This window comes from Platalea leucorodia, assembly GCF_965183815.1.
Source record: "Platalea leucorodia genome assembly, chromosome: 5".
Classification (NCBI taxonomy): Eukaryota; Metazoa; Chordata; class Aves; order Pelecaniformes; family Threskiornithidae; genus Platalea; species Platalea leucorodia.
The window spans coordinates 100,736,932-100,756,129 of record NC_138827.1 but is presented as its reverse complement, the minus strand read 5'-3'; the positions used below and the strand labels follow the sequence as shown (position 1 = coordinate 100,756,129).

The following is a 19,198-nucleotide window of genomic DNA, read 5'->3' as shown; positions in this document are numbered from 1 at the left end:
CAAGTAAGAGGCAGGGAGATGCGAGAAAAGGTATTCAAATGACCCATCCAGTATTTGATGGGGAAATGCAGCGAGTTAGAAGTGGTTAAACAGGAATTATTCGACAATACCAACATGTCTGGGTCAGGCGTTTACACGTCCACACGCTTCTCCTGGAATGACAGCACGGGGAAACCTTCCTCCCCGCTCCCTCATCGCAGCGGAGGATGGCAGCAGGCAAAACCCTGACCTGGCCGGGCCTGGCAAAGCGGGGCTTGTGCCGGCAGAAACGATGGTTTTTCTGTTAATTAAAGAACTCCTGATAAACCACTATCTCGTGGAAACTGGGCTGGCTACGTCGCTGGGCTGCTTCATACACATTTATCCCACGTATATAATCCAGCTTGGATTTATTTAGAAATAAAGGTAAAACACACGATGGACTGTGTGAGCGCGTTTTCTTGGAGATTGGAACTGGGAGAATGGAGGATAGCTCAGTGCACAGAAAATTAAATCTATCATAAGAAAAGATTTGTGATTTATAGAATTAGAACAGAATCACCTTAGGGTTTAATGGTACAAAACACAGTAAAATGTCTTTAAAAAACAATTAATTAGTCCTGGTGTCTGGAGGAGGTCTCAGACGTGGAGGCTGTGCTTCGGGTACAGCCAGGACGGGTGAACTCGCCCCTGCGTTGCGCTTTACTGAATTTCCAGTCACACTCCATAGGCACAGGAGTAGCACATCAAGTGTTTCGGGGATGGGAAATGTTACGATTCTCGCCCTCTCCTTTTTCTATATTAAAAAAAAAAACAAAAAGAATCAGGTGTTTCCGAGGTCGGCAGCCCCGGTTCAGGACCCGGGGAGCGAGGAACGCGCCTGCCCGGAGGCGTCACCCGGAGAGCCCCCGCTCCGGAGCGGCGAGCAAACCAGCGGCGCCGCAGCTCTGCTGCATGTTGAAGTCAGTGCTGTGGTTGCTCAGGAGTAAGTTCAAAGCTGTAAACTTTTCTGATGACATAAACAAAACGGGCAGCAGCAGCCTTTCTATTATTTAAACAAGTCCTCAAATCCCTTGGCCCTCTTCCTTCTTCTTTTTTTTTTTTATTTTTTAACAAATGCCAGAAGCCTTTTCTGTAGAAAAATTAAAATCGCCGGTGGCCAAACCACCAGATTTGTGCTTTTGGTCCGTGTCCTAATGGGGTGTGAGCGTTGGCTGCTGCTTCGGAAGTGGCAGATGGCCGTCCACGCTGTTTATTTTGCATTTCCCCCCGTTCAGCCGCAGCCTCCGCGTGCGCGCAGCGTCCCGTGCCCTGGGTGGCCAGTTTTGGCTTTGCCAACTCATCGCTCCATACCGAGCGCCCAACACCAACTGCGGTGCAAGCATTGAGCAGGAAATACTGCGATGGCTCTTATCGGGATTCATTAATTAGATTAAGCTGTAATTATGTCGCCTTCTATTAAAATATTAAATAGCGCAACCTCCCTCGCACGGGGAACAGGCTGTTTCTGGAAGGGAGCTCAGCTGCTGGGCACCCACCCGCGGGCACGAGGAGCACCACGGCTCGCGCGGAGGCTCCCGTCCTCTGCCTCCAGCGCTGGAAGGAGCCTCGGAACGCGCTGCGGGGAAAGGCTCTGCCTGGGGACGCGCTCCGCTCGCGGCTGGGGCAGCTTCTGCCGGCACAGGATGGAAAATTGGGAAAGCATCGGCCCAGGGAGGGGGCACCCATCCTTGAAGGAATCGAGGGGGCTGAGGGCGAGCTCTCCCCGGGACAGGGAAGCCCAGGGTGGCCGGGCAAGCGGCTCGTGGCCACCAAGTCACGTACGGGTCCAGCCCATTCACCCACTGCTGCCTCTGGTTCGTTATTGCTCAGCCCGCTCTCTGCCAAACGGCCCAGGAATAACTCATCGCCTTCCCCAACCCGTCCATCGCTCGCCAGGCACGGTGCGGGGCTGGCCGGGCCGGCTCTGCCCCGGGCGGCTCGCAGGCCGATGTCAGCTTGCCGACTGCAAGACCGTAAGCGGGAAGAGGAGTGACGACGTGGGATCCCAGCTCGGCTTGCACAATTGTTTGAACTAGCCGTTTCGATGGCCCCACAACAAATATGTTGGCCATAGTTTCTGTGACATAAAGAACAAAGTCAAAGTGAGCTGCATTGATTCCCATATTTCGGTTAATATTTACAGGAAGCTTTGCTCTAACGCCGTGCGAATACGGCACAAATAGAGAAACAAAAGGGGGAGGAGGCTAGCTAAAAAGAAATGAGTTTTCCATTTTTAAAACTTAGAAAATAAATTTAGAAAGGATTTCCTCAATTTATGATGAAATGCTGGCTGGGTTTACAGCAACGGAGGGAATTCTGCATTTTGAGCTCCCAGGACAAGGGATGGAAACACTCTTCCCAGGCCGCTTGTGCGATCATGCCCTCCTCGGTGTCTCCTTGAATTTAAAATTAGCTGTTTATGAGGTTAGAAACGGTTTGGCAACTCAGTATTTTGTGCTCACAAATCCTTTTTCATCTGAGGATATCAGAATAGTTCATAAACATGAATGAAGCCACAAAACACCCATGCAGGGCCTATCCTATCATACTCGTCCAACAAGTGTGTAATCAGAAACAGAGCTTGCCCGGGTTTGCACGGGAGAGGACATTTCCTTGTGATTTGGAGAATTTCCTTTAAGTCATACTGCGGCAGATTTGAAATGCATACAAAAAAAAGCGAGACAGGAAAACCAAAGGTAACATTTTCTTGAAGACACCGTTAAAATGGGAAATTCAGGCAATCTTCTCCGACGCAGTGCTAATTGCGAACCATACCAATCCAGCGTCGCTGATCCCGCGGCAGGAGCATCACCTCGGGGTGCGGGGGCAAACCTCTGCCCTTGCACATCGACGTACCTGCTGTGAGCGGGATGCACGCCTCGGAGCAAAGGACGTTTCTGCTCCCCATCACTCCCAAAGGCACCGCTAACCTCCTTGGAAGTTTACCCTGGAGGAAGCCGAATTCTCTAGAAAACACCCCAAAAGGCAAGCTGCTCGCAGCCAGCGGGTCGGGGAGCGGGAGCAGGGGTTGCTCTGGCATCCCCCTGTGAGGCCGGCTGCTAGCCAGGTCCTAGCCAATGCCCCGGGGCGGCAAAAGGCCGGCACTTGCCTCCCCTCCGTCACGCTTTTGCTGTCAGTCCCAGGAGCATCTCTTCGAGTCTTGATGAGCCTCTCCATCCCTCCTCCAGCCCTGCAGATCTTCAGGTGCCTCCGCCTTTAAATATACCATAGGTGCTGGGAGCTGTGTATTGTGCAATTCTTCATTGAAGGATCTCCTGCTTTAATCGTCTCATCATTGCGAAAAAAATGGTATTTGATACCATTTAGGAATGGAAAAGAGTTGATGGGGCAACACTTCTTTAAAACAGTACAGGGAGTCCCACGTTTCAGGTAAAACTCTGAATTGCCGACTGTACCACACAGGCCCTGCCAGGGAGAAGAGCCCTTACCAAAGAACAAGCGGGAACCGCTGCCGATGGCACCAGCGCCGCGCTCACCGTAAGTCCCGGCGGCACGGGCGCAGCTCTTCCACCCTCCCTGCGCAGCCCTGTCCCAGCAGACCGCGTCGAGGTCACGCTCAGGATCCTGCTGATGAGAGTTAGTCTGGATTTGTAAATCCAGGGCATAATCCCGTGCTTAATTTATTGATTTCTTTTATTTCCCACTCCATCCACTTTTTGACATGTTTAATTTTAACCCGTGTTGCTAGCTACCCGCAGGGGTTAATTTTGCCGAGCTCGCTAATGCGCCTCATGACCTCCCGAGTCTCTTTTTGACGTGGTTCTGTTGTGATTCCTTCTGTTTTTCTGTTGAAGAACTGGAGCGAGCCTGGCAGCACAAACCAGACACGTTTTGTAATGCGAAATCAGCTGACTGCTGAGCGCACATTAAACGTACAGGATGGCGTAGGTGTCTCTGACACGACGACGGACTGCCTGGGGTGTAGCTGCGGCGCTCTGCCCTCTCCCCTACTTGAGCATCCCTGCAGGTGGCTGTATGTATTCAGAACTAATTAAAAATGTACATTTGCATATTCTAGACTGCCTTGTTAATTATATGCTTCGAGGCACGGTATGTCTGGATACTCACTCTTGTGTTAGGATGGGTACCCCAAAATAACGTGCAGTCTTGCTACCCAGCACCGAGTTCTGACTATTCGCAGCCCCAGCACCGAAAAGCACAAGCCAGACTTATAAGGCATTCTTAAAAATGATATATTTGGGGATACGTCCGTCGTGAAGGAGGGTAAAGCTAGAGTTGTCCCAGTACAATGAATGCAATCCCACTGACGGAGATGCAGACAGATCCAAATCTGGTCCCCGGTCCTGCAGAAAGAATCGCTTACACGCTGTCTGGGCGCACGCTGTTAGCGGATAACGAGATGCAAAGCAGCGCACCGGCATTTTTCATTCAGAGCGTAAATGCTGGCAGTGACAGGACATTGAACTTTGCAGCTCACGAGAGGAAGCATCTGATCCGAAATGTGGCTTGCGCTGTGAAACAATTGGGATTGCCCGACAGCCGCATTCCTCCCTGGCGTACGTTTGTTCAGGCGGGGGGCCGTGGCCCGGAGGCCATATGGTGCCAAAGGGAGGCAAATTTGTTGACAAAACCTGGGACTCTGCTTTAGTGTCTGCTGCCATATGGGATGGGGACGGAAACTCCTCACGCGACCCGCCACTGAGCAAAGCCACTTCTTTCAGGCAATTTTCCTGGGTTACTGGAGCAAACGTCCACAGATCAGGTCTTTGGCTGCTCCAGAAGGAGCTACCCATCCTGCCGGCACAACCCTGCCCCGGCTGAGGCTACTTTTCGGATGGAGATGCTAAGAGCCCGGGGCAAGGTCCATTAACCAGGTCCTTCGCCATGGAAATCATCTCTCTGCAGTTGGGCGACTACTGGATTTAGACGCTGGGTGGGTGCTGTGCATGAAAGTAGTGGGGGAAAAGTGGGATGCATTGGTTTTGGCTGCCTAATCTCTTTCCCTCTTTCTCCTCCACGGCAACTGATGTAAGAAAGAGTAATCCCACTGTGCAACAACAGGTAGAAGAAAATAAAATCTATGATTAGAAAAAGAAACGTATTCCAGTTAACGTCAACTTGTTTCCAAGTGTGCTGCAATAGCCACGCATGAAGAAGTGTCTGAGATGCTTTTATGAGGAAACTCGAGTGCCTGAGCGGAATAACAAAAGCCAAAGAAAACTTAACAATAATGAATCGAAGTCTTTAAACAGCAAGGACATGTTCCATTTAAGTGGCATCAGACTGTGTGTACAGTAAAATTTGTTATTAAAAACGCTCGAGCTTTTCCATACTTGTCTGATGCAGTACCGTATGACGGATACAAAGTCTGTTCATCTGCCGAGCAGAGAGCCATAAAAGCGTGGAATATTAACACTTTAAAGCTTCTCGCCGACTTCCTTCGTCACGGGCATCACCTAACACTAAAATCAGAAGAACTGAGGGGGAAAGAGTCCTTGCGTACATCTTGAAATGCTTTATACGGAGTTATTTTCAGCGTTTCTCTGTTTAATCAGTTTCTCTGTCTGCATGACTCCTACACAGAGCGCCAGAGGAGAGAGTCCACTATAAAAAGAGGAAAAAAGATATTTCAGTAAACCACAAAGTAAACTAGAGGGCAGCCGGAGAAATACAGAGAATCTAGGCAGATACAAAACAAGACTGGAAGCCTTAGCAGGCTGCTTCTGTGCATGATGAAAAAGCTTCCGGAGAGTTACCCAAGTTTTCTAAACGCAAACACTTTGGACAATATAAATTGTCCTTTAAAATATCTGCAAGAAAAGTTAAGGCTTGAGATTAAATATTATGACAACACATTGTTCCGAAAGTAACAGGGGAAGCTCCGAGTTGGCCCCTCTGATGTGTGACAGGGCGGGGAGGAGGGGAAGGCATGGACTTCCTAAAAAACCCAGCTGATCCATCAGTCTGGAAAAACAGATTTAGAAATAACTTTTTTTTTTTTTTTAATAGCTCTTTTTCTGTCCTCCTCTCCAGTGCTTCCTAGGACTTCTCCTTAAAGAAGTTTGTTCCTGCCGGACTCGGGAGAACTGGCAGCGCCCTAATATTTTGTTTTCACTTCCTGGGCCTTATTATTTCTGCAGATTTTATAATTTACTGTGGGATTTAGGTTTTCCATTGGGAAATGTCCCGTGGCTTTGGTTGTGGTGTCACCTAGAGCAGAAGTTCTGTAGATGCTTCCGGACTCGATGTTCCACACGACTGCTTGAACCTGGGGGGCTTGGACTCGGCACAGGGGGTCCTGTCCGTCCTTCACCTCTCGGAGGTACGGCAGATCTCAGAGCCGTCGTCCCACCACGACCAGGTAGAAAACAAAGCAAACGTACACGGAGACGTGTGACATTCGATTCACTCCTAAGGTGACAAAAACATTACAGGATTTGAAGAACTGGAGAAGCTATCCATTTATTTGCACGTGCAGCTGCTGTGATTACTGCACCACGTGCGATACTGCGAGGGGAGGGGAGCTGAAGTTAATAAAAGAGAAAACTCATTGTCTTGAATTATACAGAACTCATTACAATTGTTCTATTTCAGCCAGACAACATTAGTGTTTATTGCAATTCTCTACAAATTGATTCATCCTTCCTTTTTAAAGCAATTAAACAAATTAGTGCCATTTTTATTCAGTGTGATTCATTACGTGAAATTGTAAGTTTCGATGCAATTAGTAAATTTAAGGCTGAGGGAAAGGCGCTCCATTTTGCCTTAAAACTCCGACAGCAAGAGTTCATTTCCAGCAGTCAGCTCGGGATGCCCGGCGAGGGCCGTGAACGTGAGACAACGGTGCCACCTGCAGACTGCCTCCAACCCTGGGAAACGGGAACAAAATGGAAACTCCAGCCCAGAGGCGAGCCTGGGCTACTACTGGGCTACTGGTCTGCTAGCGCAGTTTCATCATCAAACGACGACACAGTACATTTGACAATCCTGTGACATTGTAGGCCCCAGCTGATTTAAAATAAATGCTTCTGAAGTACAAAATGTTGAAGTATGAACCCTGCCATCATTTCTGAAGAAACATTTATGTATTCTTCAAATAAAATTTCTAATACAGAATCTAAAATTCCTTGCAAAATACGCAAAAAATATTTTTCACACGGGTGAGTGAAACTTTTATATCTTTAAGTTTTATACTTGCATATCGCAGCTGAGGAAAGACATGTGGCCCTGTAAATTTGAGATGAGTGGGCAGGAAAATGCCACTGAATCATACCGAAATCTTTCAGGAATCTTGTTCTCAGTCCTTTCAAAGTCCTACCCTTCTAACAGAAACACAGCCACTGTAACCCTGTTGTGCCTCACTTTTCCACGAGTTCTCCTGTTGAAGAAGTCAAACCCAGGCTCTGACTAACGCGCTGACGCTACTGCGACGATGACTCAAGCTCATGACTGCTCCGACACGGGGCTCTGAAATGTGTGACTGTGCATATTCCAAAAAGCACATGGTGCTGGGTACAGAACTGACTCACAGCCCGACTAGCCCGAGTTCATTTGAAGTCACGTCGCTCCTCAGAGAAAGGCGGTACACCGGGCAGCGCCTTGCAGCTCCCAGGCTCCTGCAAGCGGCTGTCAAGGCTGCCCACAGGGCCGGGGCCCTCGGGTGCACCCAGAGAGGGGCTTTTGGGGTTCCCCCCCGTTGCAGATCCCTGCCTGTGTGGCTGCGGGGCCGACCGCCCCCCGGCACGCCCTCCCCGCCCTCAAGAGGGACTATACCCACCTCAGCCATACCTCCCCAGGCCATTCGCCCCGCAGGCCCTGCCCTCGCTAAGCCATACCCCTCCCAGGCCACCATCTCCTCAGCCGTACCCCCCCCCCACCCCCCACCCCCAGCCGCGCTCCCACAGCACCCGCCGCCGGGCGCTGCTTCCCCGCCCTCATCACGCCCACGGAGGCCGCAAAGCCCCGGCCCTCAGGCGGCTTTTAAAATCGGGTTTTGACGCCGGAGACGGGGGGAAAACACGCAGCTACGGCGGCTGCCGCGGTAACACCGGGACGAGGGGAAGAACCCGCCTCAAGATGGCGCCCGTGACGTCACGGGGACGGGGCGGGGCCTCCGCCCACGGCCACCGTAGCCCCGCCCCCGCGAGGCCCCCGTCCCGCCGGGGTGCCCCAGCCAGCGCCTGACGCCGCCGCCCCGCCGCTGCCGCCGCCGCCTGCCCCCGCTCCTCCCCGTCCCGCCGGGCGGTACCGGCGCCCTCCCGCACCCCCCGCCTGACCGCTGCCTCGTCGCCGTGCTGCTGCGGCGTTTCCTCCGCCACGCGGTCAGGCGCGGCCGGGCGGCCTCGGGGGCCTGAGGCGACGGGCGGGCGGCGGCGGCGGGTGGGGATCGGGCGGCCGCTGGCCGGGGCGTCTCGGCTGAGGAGCGGGCGGGCGGTGCCGCGATGCCGCTCTTCGCCCCCAACCCCTTCGAGCAGGACGTGGGTAAGCGAGCGGGACGGCGGGGCGCGGGGAGGCCGGGCCCGGCTGGCCGGCAGGGCCGGGGGCGGCGGCGGCCTGCTCCCCGCGGCGGGCCCCGGGCTCCTGAGGGCTGCTCGGTGAGAGCTGCCGGCCGTCCCGCCCCGAAGCTTCAGGGGAGAAGCGGCCTGCCGTGTGCGAAGGAGCCCGGGTGCCCCCCGCTCCGTCCCGGCCCGCCCTCGGGTCTGGCGGTGCGGCGGCCTCCGCAGCGGCGTGGGGCCGCTCCGGGCACGGCAGCCGCGGGCCCTGGCTGCTCCCGTCTGCCCGCCGCCGTTTTGGGGCCGGTCGTGCCCTAACGCCTCAAGTGTTAGGTCTGCGGCAGCGCTGCGGGGTGCCTTCCCATGTGCCGCTCGGTTTGCGGGGTGTCGGTGGAGTTCAGCGGTGCGTTCAGCTTGTGATTTTGGTGTAGAGCTGACGGGTGTAAGCCAACTCTATTAATGCCAGCAGGAACCCATTTTTACGCCTCTTTCAGTACCTGGCGGTTCTGGAGGCTGATTTGCGGGCATCAAGCCCGAGCTGACATTTCTTCCCATTACAGAACCGTGAGGCAACTTTGGCTGGAGTCGGTGCCATCGACGGGATGAAGATGATGACTCAGTTGTTTTGTTTTGTGCCTCTTCTCGGTCATGCTTTCTTGAGCACCAAACTTGTTCCGTGTGTTGCTTTTTTAGGGTTTTTTTGGCTTCCTTATTTTTTTTTTTTTTTAAAACAATGCCAATTCTGAATTGAAGCACTGGAAAAAGCAATTAAATTAAGCTAGATACCAGAGTCAGATTTACATTTCTTGTTATACTGGAATTTTAGGTAAGAAAAGAATTCAACATTCTTGGGATTTTTGTCAAGGCTGGGGTTGTATACAGATGGAAGAGGTTGTTGTGAGTGCTCGTATTACCACACTGTCCCTTTTTTGTTGGGTATAAGTTGCACTGTTTTCTTACGTCTGCAAAGTTTGTGTAATAAAAGCATTCCCTTTCTTCTTCATCTTCTCACAACCCATCGTGAGATTTTTAACGTTGACCTGTGATTGAAATGAAGGTAGAAGCTTGCCAGAACAGCTACGTGTAGTCCAGTTATTTCAAATACCTTGTGAAGTTTTGTGTGTGTTTTGCCAGACTTAACTTTCACATGGCTCTAACTGGTCTGTTTGCACAAGTGAAGACTTTTTGAACTGGGGACTCTCGCAGCTGTGCAGAATTCTTTGGCAAACCTAAATGTTTCAAAAACTTCAAGACTGTAGTACTTCAAAAGTGGCGATCTGTTCACTTGCAGTTTCTTAAATTTTGCCTTATATACACCGAGTGTAACTGTCTGCACTTACTACAATTAAACAAGTGCAACAGAATAGGAACTTCATAATTATTGGGGCTAAATCTTACAGTCCTTTGCCAGGAAAAAAATTCTGTTTGGAGCTTTTTAAAAAGTTATTATTCCGTTGTAAACTAGACCACCTAGAATACCAGCTTATCACATGTGGATGGTCTGTACTTTAACTTGCAGTATTTACGTGAGTGGTTTTTCATGCTTTTAATATGCATCTGTCAGGATTTAACTTTTTTACATTTTGTTTTCCTTTTCATTTAAAAAAGAAAAAAGGTACATACCAAGAAAATAGTTGAGCCCAGCTGATGGCCCGATGCTACTGGAAAGGAGAGATCGTTTTCCATGGTCCCATCCACCTGTGTTTGGTTTTTTAGTTTTTGTTTTTGGTTTTTTTTCTTTTTTTTTTTATTCACCATTGGGCTGATTCAACTCTTTTTGACAGAAAACTAATTTTCCAGATGGCAGTATTTGGCTTGTGAGTTGGATCATCTATGAAGGTGATGAGTTTGGAATTTTGGTGCCTTGAATCTGCTCAGCAAAGCCTGTGAAATGGCAGTGAAAAGGAGGAGCAGGGCATCCCAGCAAAGGTTAATGGGAAGAACAGGACCCCGCTTTTGTTAGCGGCAAGCGATGAGGTTGATCCAGCTCTCTGTTCAGATCACGCATCTAGTACTGCTGTTTTCTTGGGGCACCTTTAGAAAATGTAGATAAACACTCTTTTGCTTTGCCACAGCTGTTTTTGTTTCCTTGGTTCTAAACCCATATGTTTGCTTTTCAGCAGAGCTGTGCAGAGGCTTAATTCCTTGGCATCTGCTTTGGTTGCTTTGTATATAGTTGCAGTGTCGCAAGATTAACTTATGGAATAGTGTTTTAGAGGACTGTGGTTTCTTTCATCTTTTTTTTTTTTTTTTTTAAATTGAGAGGATACCCCAAAACCTCAGTTCTTTAGAGTGTTAGAAGCTTTTTAATTTCCTGTCTAAGTCTATTCATAGTTAGTTCACATGCACTTGCTGTTTTCCCAGCATTGTCCTTCCTCTTAAATAACCTTCCTCTCTTAAGTAGTTGCTCCTTCAATAGCCTGTTCCCTTTCATCTTTTGTTTAGTTAGCCTTCTTGCATAAGATTGTTGACGTGATGGAGGGAGTAGGAAGTATTTTCCTGTGTAGTTTGACTGGCATCCAGAACCGTACACCACATCATGGATTACTTGATAATTTGTATGATAGCGTTTCATGTTTCCTTGTGCTTTGTGGAAACGTTTACCTGGCGTGTTTCACTCTAGGATTGTATTTGCCTTTTTGTGGCTGCCCTACCTTGGTGGCTTGTGTCCTCTTGCGCTAGAACTCGGCGTACTTGTCATCCTCCTCTTGTTTCCAACTCTTGAGCACTTTGTCTCTAGGAGAATCTTTTATTGACTTTGACTGTGTGAATTTGCATTTTGTCCTGCGAACTGTTCCCTTTTTCTACGCAATCCAGTCCTCGAGGGTTTACATTTCCCCTTATGTTGTGTTTTAGCCTTTCTTTTTATTGATGATACCTTCCAACCTTCTGCTAGCTTCCCTGGAAGACCCTTCCCTTGCTGTCAGTGTTAGCCAGGATATATTGATTTCAAGACTGATTTTTGAGGCATTTGGGGAGTAAACTCTCCCCTCCCTCATTGGAGTGCTTTACGTTACTTGTAGAGTGATCCAAGAGCTGCAGCTAATATCTTGCACGTGCCTTCCTATGGAATGCTTCTCTGCAATCTGAACAGACAATTGATCTTAGATTAGCCTTTGATGAGATGGCCTTGCCTAGAAGAGCAGCTGCTTTCTGTTACAAGTCACCATGTTTCCCCTTCATTTCTCAGTTTGTAATAATTCTTATCTTCAACGTTTGGCCTAAAGTCTTGCAAATGTTTGAGGACAAGCTAATTGGGTTTTTTTGGGGGGTGTTTCTTTTTTTTTTCTTGAAATGTAGGGACAATATTTTCCAATCTTCAGGCCATGGCTTTACCTTGATTTGACTGATTAAAACTCCTAAATTCTGAGCCTGCAATTTTATGGCATTTCTTTCTCATTTTTGAGATTATTACTGGTCTGCTCCCCCACCCCTGCCTTGATTATTTGTTTAATATATCATAGGCTCACTTTTTTTTGTTTTTAATTACATTAGGAGGCATGTTTTATTATATAATGTGTGACTGTTGGTAACTTTCCTTTTGGTGCTTTCCAGGCTCTAGAGCTCAAGTCTCTCTTAATCCCTCCCCAGTCTTTTCAATGTTTTTCTTGTAGTTTGCAGATTGTCTGACAAACGGAATTGTTTGCTTTTCAGGTTATTGGCCAGTTGGCTCAATGAAACAAAATGTCAGCCTTGCTTTTTAAGCAAAAAATTGTATCTCAAAAATCCTTCTCAGTGAACTGGATTTACATTGCAAAAAGTTATTTTAATATTCCATTCTGATCCAGTTTTTTTAGATTATAACATTCAGTGACATGACTGGGGACCGCGGATGGTCACAAGCAGGGTTGCCGTTTCAGGAAGGACCACGTGGACTGCGCAGCGTTGCAGGAAATGCAAGTCATATGACTGTAGTGTCATCGTGTCTGTAATCGTTAATTAAAGCAAAGCTAGAATTTTCTAATTTAGCTGTACAAAGGCAAGGCAAACAAATGAAGGTGCGTGGGATTAAATTTCTGGTTTTCATCCACGTGGTTCTGCTTTATCCTCTGAAAAACGGCAGCCTAGAGTAGTCCTCAATTTTTTTTGTCTTTCACTTTTCATATATGAACTCTGGTTTTACCTACTTAGAATGGCTCTGTGTGAAAGTTAAAATCCTGACTGCACATAAATATTTCATTTCACATAGCTTCGGGTGGCAAATCAGTCTCTAGAAAATTTGTATTTTAGTGATCACAGTCTTTAGCAAATGCCGTATCAAATTGAAAAGTTCTTTGTGTTAAATCAGGGCTTGAGTGCTTGTTTTTTCTCTGTTTCTAGCATAAAAATGGACACAGGTGGAAAAGAATGTTAGGTTCTAGTATTTTATGGTTTTTTAAACTGACATGTTATATGGCATTGTTGGCAAGCTCGGCTCAAGGGAATTCAAGACTGAAATAACTAAATACTTTGCAAGTTTGAAGGTCGTATGTGCTAGGCAGCGTAGAAGTAGAGCTGTCATCAGAGCAGGATTGCTGATTTCACTGTGTCAACTGCTAATGCTGTATGTTAAATGGGATATGGATTTCCAGCAGAAGTGGTCAGTGAGAGGTTTGTGTCGTGTAACAGCGTGATGTACTTTTGGTAGGAATCGAAGTGTGGCGTTGGTCACCGTGGCAGAGATGTCTGCAGAACTTTTGGGGTGCCTGTATCGTGCTTGGGGAATTCTGGGGCCTGCGAGGCTCCCACAATTCCCTTTCTTTTCTTCCTTTTCGCGTTCATAAGCTATTTTAAGATTCCCCCAGTTGCTCGTGCTGTTTTCCTTACTTCTTGCCGTTGTGAGCATAGATAGATCCTAGACCTAGATCTATCCTAGATCCTATAGATCCCTAGATCTGCAGAATCCTCAGTGTTGTATTAGAAATGGAGCGTGCTCCTTTCCTATTTGCAAACATCCCTGTGCTGTTTGTGCGTTGCTGAAAACGCAGCAGGCCTCGAGAGACGCACCGTACGAGAGCTGCAGGGGACGGAGGCTGCGAGCTCTGCCTGGTGTTTCCAGGCCTGTAAGAGCGAACGTGCAGTAGCACACTTAGTTATGAATGCAGATCTTTGACGTTACGCCAGGATCTTTAGAGACTGAGGACCTGATGTTTGAAAAGATGTAAACAGGGATGCTTTTGAGGATTGCCACGTGTTGCCCAGTTGCAGTCCTCAGTATTTTTTCCCCTGTCTTTTGGTGTTATTTATGCGTATTACCCTTCCTTTTCTTGTGAAAAAAGGGAAAAGAACTGGTGCGGTGAGGCTGGAAAGGCTGTCGTTCAGCTCTCCTTTCAGATGCAGCAGTCCTTTGGGATGTTGTGTGGTAGAGGGAGGGTCCTGAAAAACTTGACTCTAGCGTGCCATGGTGAAGCATTACCTTCTTTTCTGGTGACAGTGTTTTAAGGCAGTAGCTTGCCAAGCATTTCTTCTTTTGGCAGTAATATCAGTAAACAGCTCCCATTCCCTTCCCAGCTGCTCATTTTAGTGCTATCTCCTCTCTTGTGTTGGCATAGTTTTTCGTGCAGCTGCATGGCAAATCAGATTGGGGAACTGATCCAGTTAAAAATGATTAATTGTGTTCTTTTGATTCTTTGTGGGTTTTTAAAAATACACCAAGCAGCGATAAAAAGAAGCATATTGTTATTTCTATAAAAGTAAGCTCAAGTCTAGTGTTTCCTCATTAATTGGAGGACTACAAAGTATAAGTCATAGCATTTTTTTTTTAAAGTTTTATATTCTCTCAGCACTGAAAAAATCTTGGAAAAATGCATCCTCCCACATCTGTTTCTTCTGATCAAAGTCCATGTCTCAGCATCTGTGAAGTAGTTCTCCTTCAAGATTATTCTTCAGCTGGAGCTCATGTTAACCAAAAAAACAGATGCTGTTAAATTTGTCATGCTGGCAGGGAAGAAAACCTCAAAAGTTGTAAGAGTTTGCCGTAGGGCAGCCATCATATTCTCACCGGGACCACGTCTGCTCCTAGAACAGGCTTCGTCGATAGAAGGGGAGGGAGTTTGCATTTGATACGCCTCCGTGTACGAACGTGCTGGCTGGGGGAGAGGAGGAAAAGCACGGGAGCTGTGAGTGAGTAGTGCTAAGCGTTAGGGTAGCCATGCTGTTCTCGAAGGTGCAGAGTTGAAAACGTCTCAGTGAAGCCTGGTGAACATTAAGCCTTGCTGTTGACAGTGGAAGAGTTGATCGGGATAGCATGGGACATCGTCCGTCGTGGCAGGCAAAGCTGACCGTGATTTCCTGTAAGCATCCAGGAGAAGGTCAATATATCCTCTGGCAAGGGTCTGCTGGAGAGGCCAAAAGCGACACCCGCGTCTACGTAACGAACGCCGTAAAGGGAGGAGAGCTGTTGATGCATCCCGGCAGGCTGAAGGAGCTGGAGCCCCACAGAGCCGCACCGCTGCCCTTGTTTTACCCCGTTCCTTGTCTGGCACTCTGGGGGGGGATTTTTTTTTTTTTTGGATCTGCATGACAGCATGGACCGCTTGGTTTCGCGGTGTTTACACTGCGGGGTCAGTTTACAAGCTTGCATTTGACTGGCTTGTAAACAATCAAAGTAGTTTCAAATTTCCTCCATATTTTTGTCCCAGTAACTATTTCAGTTTGTGAAGCTGAGTGCTTTTTACTAGCAAATCAGATAGGTGTGTCCTCTCAAAGCATCTTATATGTATTTTGTGGATGCAATTATGGTTTTTTTACATAACTTCTCCAAAAGTAGATTACCTGATTTGATTTGTTTCCCATTTTAAACGGTGAGTAGTGGAGGGAAAGAGAAGGGAGTGTAGGAAGAGGAAAGTCTGGAAGTCTGGATTTGGGGTTTTGGAGCGTATGAAACGATAAACAAAGCTTACACGTATGACAATACCTGTCTTGAGGCTTGCCTCGCTGGTGGTGCCCACCTGTGTCGAAGCACTCCGTGTCTCGGCTGAGCTTGCATCCTCCGGAGTCGGTGGGCATTGCTGAGACCTGAAGAGCCCAAGCGCAGCGTTGGTCACCGCTGTTTGTGGTGGTTTATGCTTCTCAAGACTCAGGTGTGAAATACAACCTCAATTTTTCTTGGCTTCCATGCCTTTTTTTGACCTACCACTATTTCTTACTCTTTACTGTTAGCTGCTCCCTCTCTTCTCGTGGAAGAGGGGGACTTGCAGAAGAGGCATCTCTAAAATATTCCAGGCATGTCAGAGGGGAGACAGGTTTCAGATCAGGGTGACACCAGGCAGTGGGATTAAATAATGTGCCCAGTCTTATTTTATAGCCATTGGCGCTGTTTGTCATTGGAGGGCTGGCTTTATATGCACAACTGATGGCTGCTGTCATTTGATGAGATGGATTAATTTGACTGACAAGTTGTGATGGGAGGATTCGCACCACTGGGGATGGAGATGTGCAAGGCGATGCTTTTAAAAAGCAGTTTTAGCTGGCAGAACTTCATAGGAAACGCCAGGCTGGAGTTGTGTGCACCAAACATTGTTACGCTGTTCTTTTGTGTTCAGTACTTAGGGTTCACATATCCAAGAAATGTGCATATGGGGGTTGTTTTGGTTTGGGGTTTTTTTTAATAAAATGAATGCTAAAGTGTTTAAAATTGCAGACGCTCATTTATTTTCAAGAACAAGCAATGAATTTTGTGGTAGTATTCTAAAAATACTGATGTACTTAAAATTTAACAATTATGTCCTTTCTGGGTAAGTTTTTAAGAAGGTTTGTGCTGTAGGAACATGCTTTCAACACCGTATTTGCTTCCCTTAAAGAGTTAGTCTAAGCTTGCGAAGATAACCTATGGCCAAAATCGCCAATTGCCATTCCTCCTCCTTGGTCTGCCTTTACGTCTGTAACAAAAGGGGTTTTAGGGGCACTGTTGGCTGCTATGCTTGCGTTTTCTTTGTGGAAGCCATTCTGCTGAGCTAGCCCGCGTATTGTTGCAACTTTTAACTGCAAAACCAAGTAGTGAAGTAGATTATCAGAGAAGATGCTTAATTGCACACATGAAATTGGGTTTATCCTGCAGTAGTATTGCTGTCAGCAAACCTTGTAATTTTGGAGCAGCTGCTGTCACAGAACACCATCACGTTAACAGCGAGTGACCATTATGTTCTGCTTTAATCTACTAAATAGTCTTTAAAATACTCGTTCCCAAAGGGATTTAGTGGCTTCTCTTACCGAAGTAAAATTCTATAAAAGTACTTATTATGATATTACCGTGATTATGAAGTGCATTCTGATGGGATTAATGTATAACATAAAAATCTAAAAGAACCTATCTTTGAATTTAGTTTAAATATTAAATCGGCAGGTTAAAATTCAGTCTTAAGGCAGCAAATGCAATGTATAAAATATTTAATTTGCTGTTTATAAGCTATTTTAATAGAGCGGTAATATTTACATGTCATTAACATGGCTCTAATAAAAACTTGAAAGCACAAATAAATAACACTAAGCCTTATCAGTTAATATATAGAACGATATGTTGCAAATATTAATTAGGGATACATTCTCTCAACAGAGCAGTCTGGTTTTTGTTGCCCCCCTCTGTGTTCTTTATTAATCCTTCCATGCCATTTATTTTTCTCAGCACTTGCTGTGGTGTTTAGATTTCCTGAAAAATCTAGTAGGAAAAAAAATATTCTAAAAGTGTGTTGAATGAGGAAATGGCTTTCCTTTAGAGTCCTAAAGAGATTTTTTTTTTTCTTTCCCTTGGAACATCCATGTGAAATATTTAATAGCATGCAAATGTTAGAAGACCTTGAGCAAACTCTAAACTAGGGCTATGACTTAAACCTGGAATAACTAACCAAACTGTACGGAAGCGGTTCCTTTTTCATCATTTCCAACATTACACTTCAAGAGTTGTTTCTGGTTTGGGATCTTCTAAATACTTATCACATCTGGTAGTCCAGTGCTGAAACTGTACATAACACTTTACAAGATAGCAAGAGTTAGCGCTAATCTGTAGAAGACACTGCCTCTCGGTATTTTGTATGTGGAGTCTTTTTTTTTTTTTTTTTTTGTATGACTGAGACAGCGTTTGTTGGCTACAATCTGGACTTAATAGGGTATTACACTTAATCAATCTTGTTTTTCTTTACAGAAAAGGCTACAAATGAATATAACACCAGTGAGGACTGGGGTCTTATTATGGATATATGCGACAAAGTTGGAAGTACTCCTAATGGGTAAGTTGTATCTCAGCATTACAACACGTAATTTCATGTTCATGTGAAGAACACTGTTTCAGAGAGAACGCGTCTCAAAATGCTCAGCGTAGTCAGCTATGCAAAAAGTGCTACCAATCTGACACTTCTGCAAGCTCTACAGATATATGTAGTTGGCTTTAAAATTCTTTGAAAGAAATGTTCCAACAGGATTTCTAGTAGAGCAATTTGTATATGCCAAGTGCATTCCAATTTTTATGGAGTTTTGCACAGCAGACCAAGTTATTCATATTTAATGATCTTGCATAAATTTCGAGAAACAACTGTGCCAGTAGGAAAAAGTGAACTAGTTTCTTTGCAGAAACTTATCTAGCTAGGACAGTTAGCTGTTTATGATGACAAATTTGTCTGTGTTTATTCATTAGGAAGAACGGGACTGATGGAGGAGAAAAGGGGAAAAAATGGGGATCAAAACACAGATCCATTTGAATCAGTTTAGCCTGAGTGATAATACTGAAACATAAGTGGTAGTTCAGTGATCCTGTAATGGTCAGAAGTATTTGCTGAATTTTAAGGTAATCTTTTTGAGTGATAAGATGGTTTAAGTTTTGAAGTAAACCTGAATTAGTGCATAGGCTGAACTCTTAAGTGATCTTAGAATTTTTATCCATTATATGTAATGTTTAAGATTACTACACTGAGAAAGTTCTTCTTGTATTAATTACCTTCCACAGGGAATAATAGCAAATCTATTCAATCTGGGAATCTTTAGTCCGTAAGGAAAAAAGTGTAGAATGTCCTTTGAGTCCTTTGCTAAAAATCTATTTTTTTTTTTAGTGCCAAAATACTTTTGTGTAGGGGGCTGTTTTAAATTTACTTGTTTTGCGGGAGGGGAGATTGTAAAAAATGGAGGTGTTTTTTTTGTAATGCAAAATATATAACTATATATATAAAATATATAATTCTTAATGTATATTTTTGTATATACAATAAAATCCTAAATTCTGAATTTTAAATGCCACTACTGCTAGCACATTTTACTTCAATTTTGTGTAGTTTTCTTCCCTCCTGCCCTTCACTAACAGCCATCTTCTGAAAATAATAAACATAGTTGCCTACCCTTAAATAAATATATAGTTTAACAACAAATGTTGACTTTGTTGGATTGCTTGTATATTAACTACGACCAAACGTACTCAATATTAGGACTAAACCCATGCTTCTCCGGCTGTGCGTGCATCACCAAGTAACTCCGCACGATAGGGCTGGAGTAGTAAACCAGAGTGGTTGGTACTGAAGCCACCGCGTCCATCCAATTTGTAGCTCGGGATGTTTGGGTTTTTCCCCTCCTTCAGAACAGGTTTAATCTTTTCTCCTAAACTAAAATCCACACCAGCATCGGCACAAATTTTTCTGCAGATCCCGTCACTGGCTCTGACTCTGATGGCTCCTTGGGAGGCTGGGGCACATTTGGTGTGCACAGAGGAGCTTCTGGCTTAGTTTCTTCCAAAACGAAATTAA

The 19,198-nt window shown here is 46.1% G+C and overlaps 1 protein-coding gene across 4 annotated transcripts in view; it reads left to right on the top strand.

The window, feature by feature from the left end:
* Nucleotides 1-8,339: 8,339 nt before the first annotated feature.
* Nucleotides 8,340-19,198, top strand: part of STAM2 (signal transducing adaptor molecule 2) — a 28,094-nt gene continuing 17,235 nt past the window's right edge. Inside the window, exons 1-2 of one of the 4 annotated variants that reach the window (XM_082313108.1) lie at nucleotides 8,340-8,484; nucleotides 17,614-17,698. In XM_082313108.1, the coding sequence (XP_082169234.1) occupies nucleotides 8,445-8,484; nucleotides 17,614-17,698 (125 nt within the window). In that variant the 5' untranslated portion in view covers nucleotides 8,340-8,444. Of the gene's footprint in view, nucleotides 8,485-9,301; nucleotides 9,322-17,612; nucleotides 17,699-19,198 lie in introns of those variants that run through there. The other 3 variants (XM_082313106.1, XM_082313107.1, XM_082313109.1) reach the window with 3 other exon arrangements.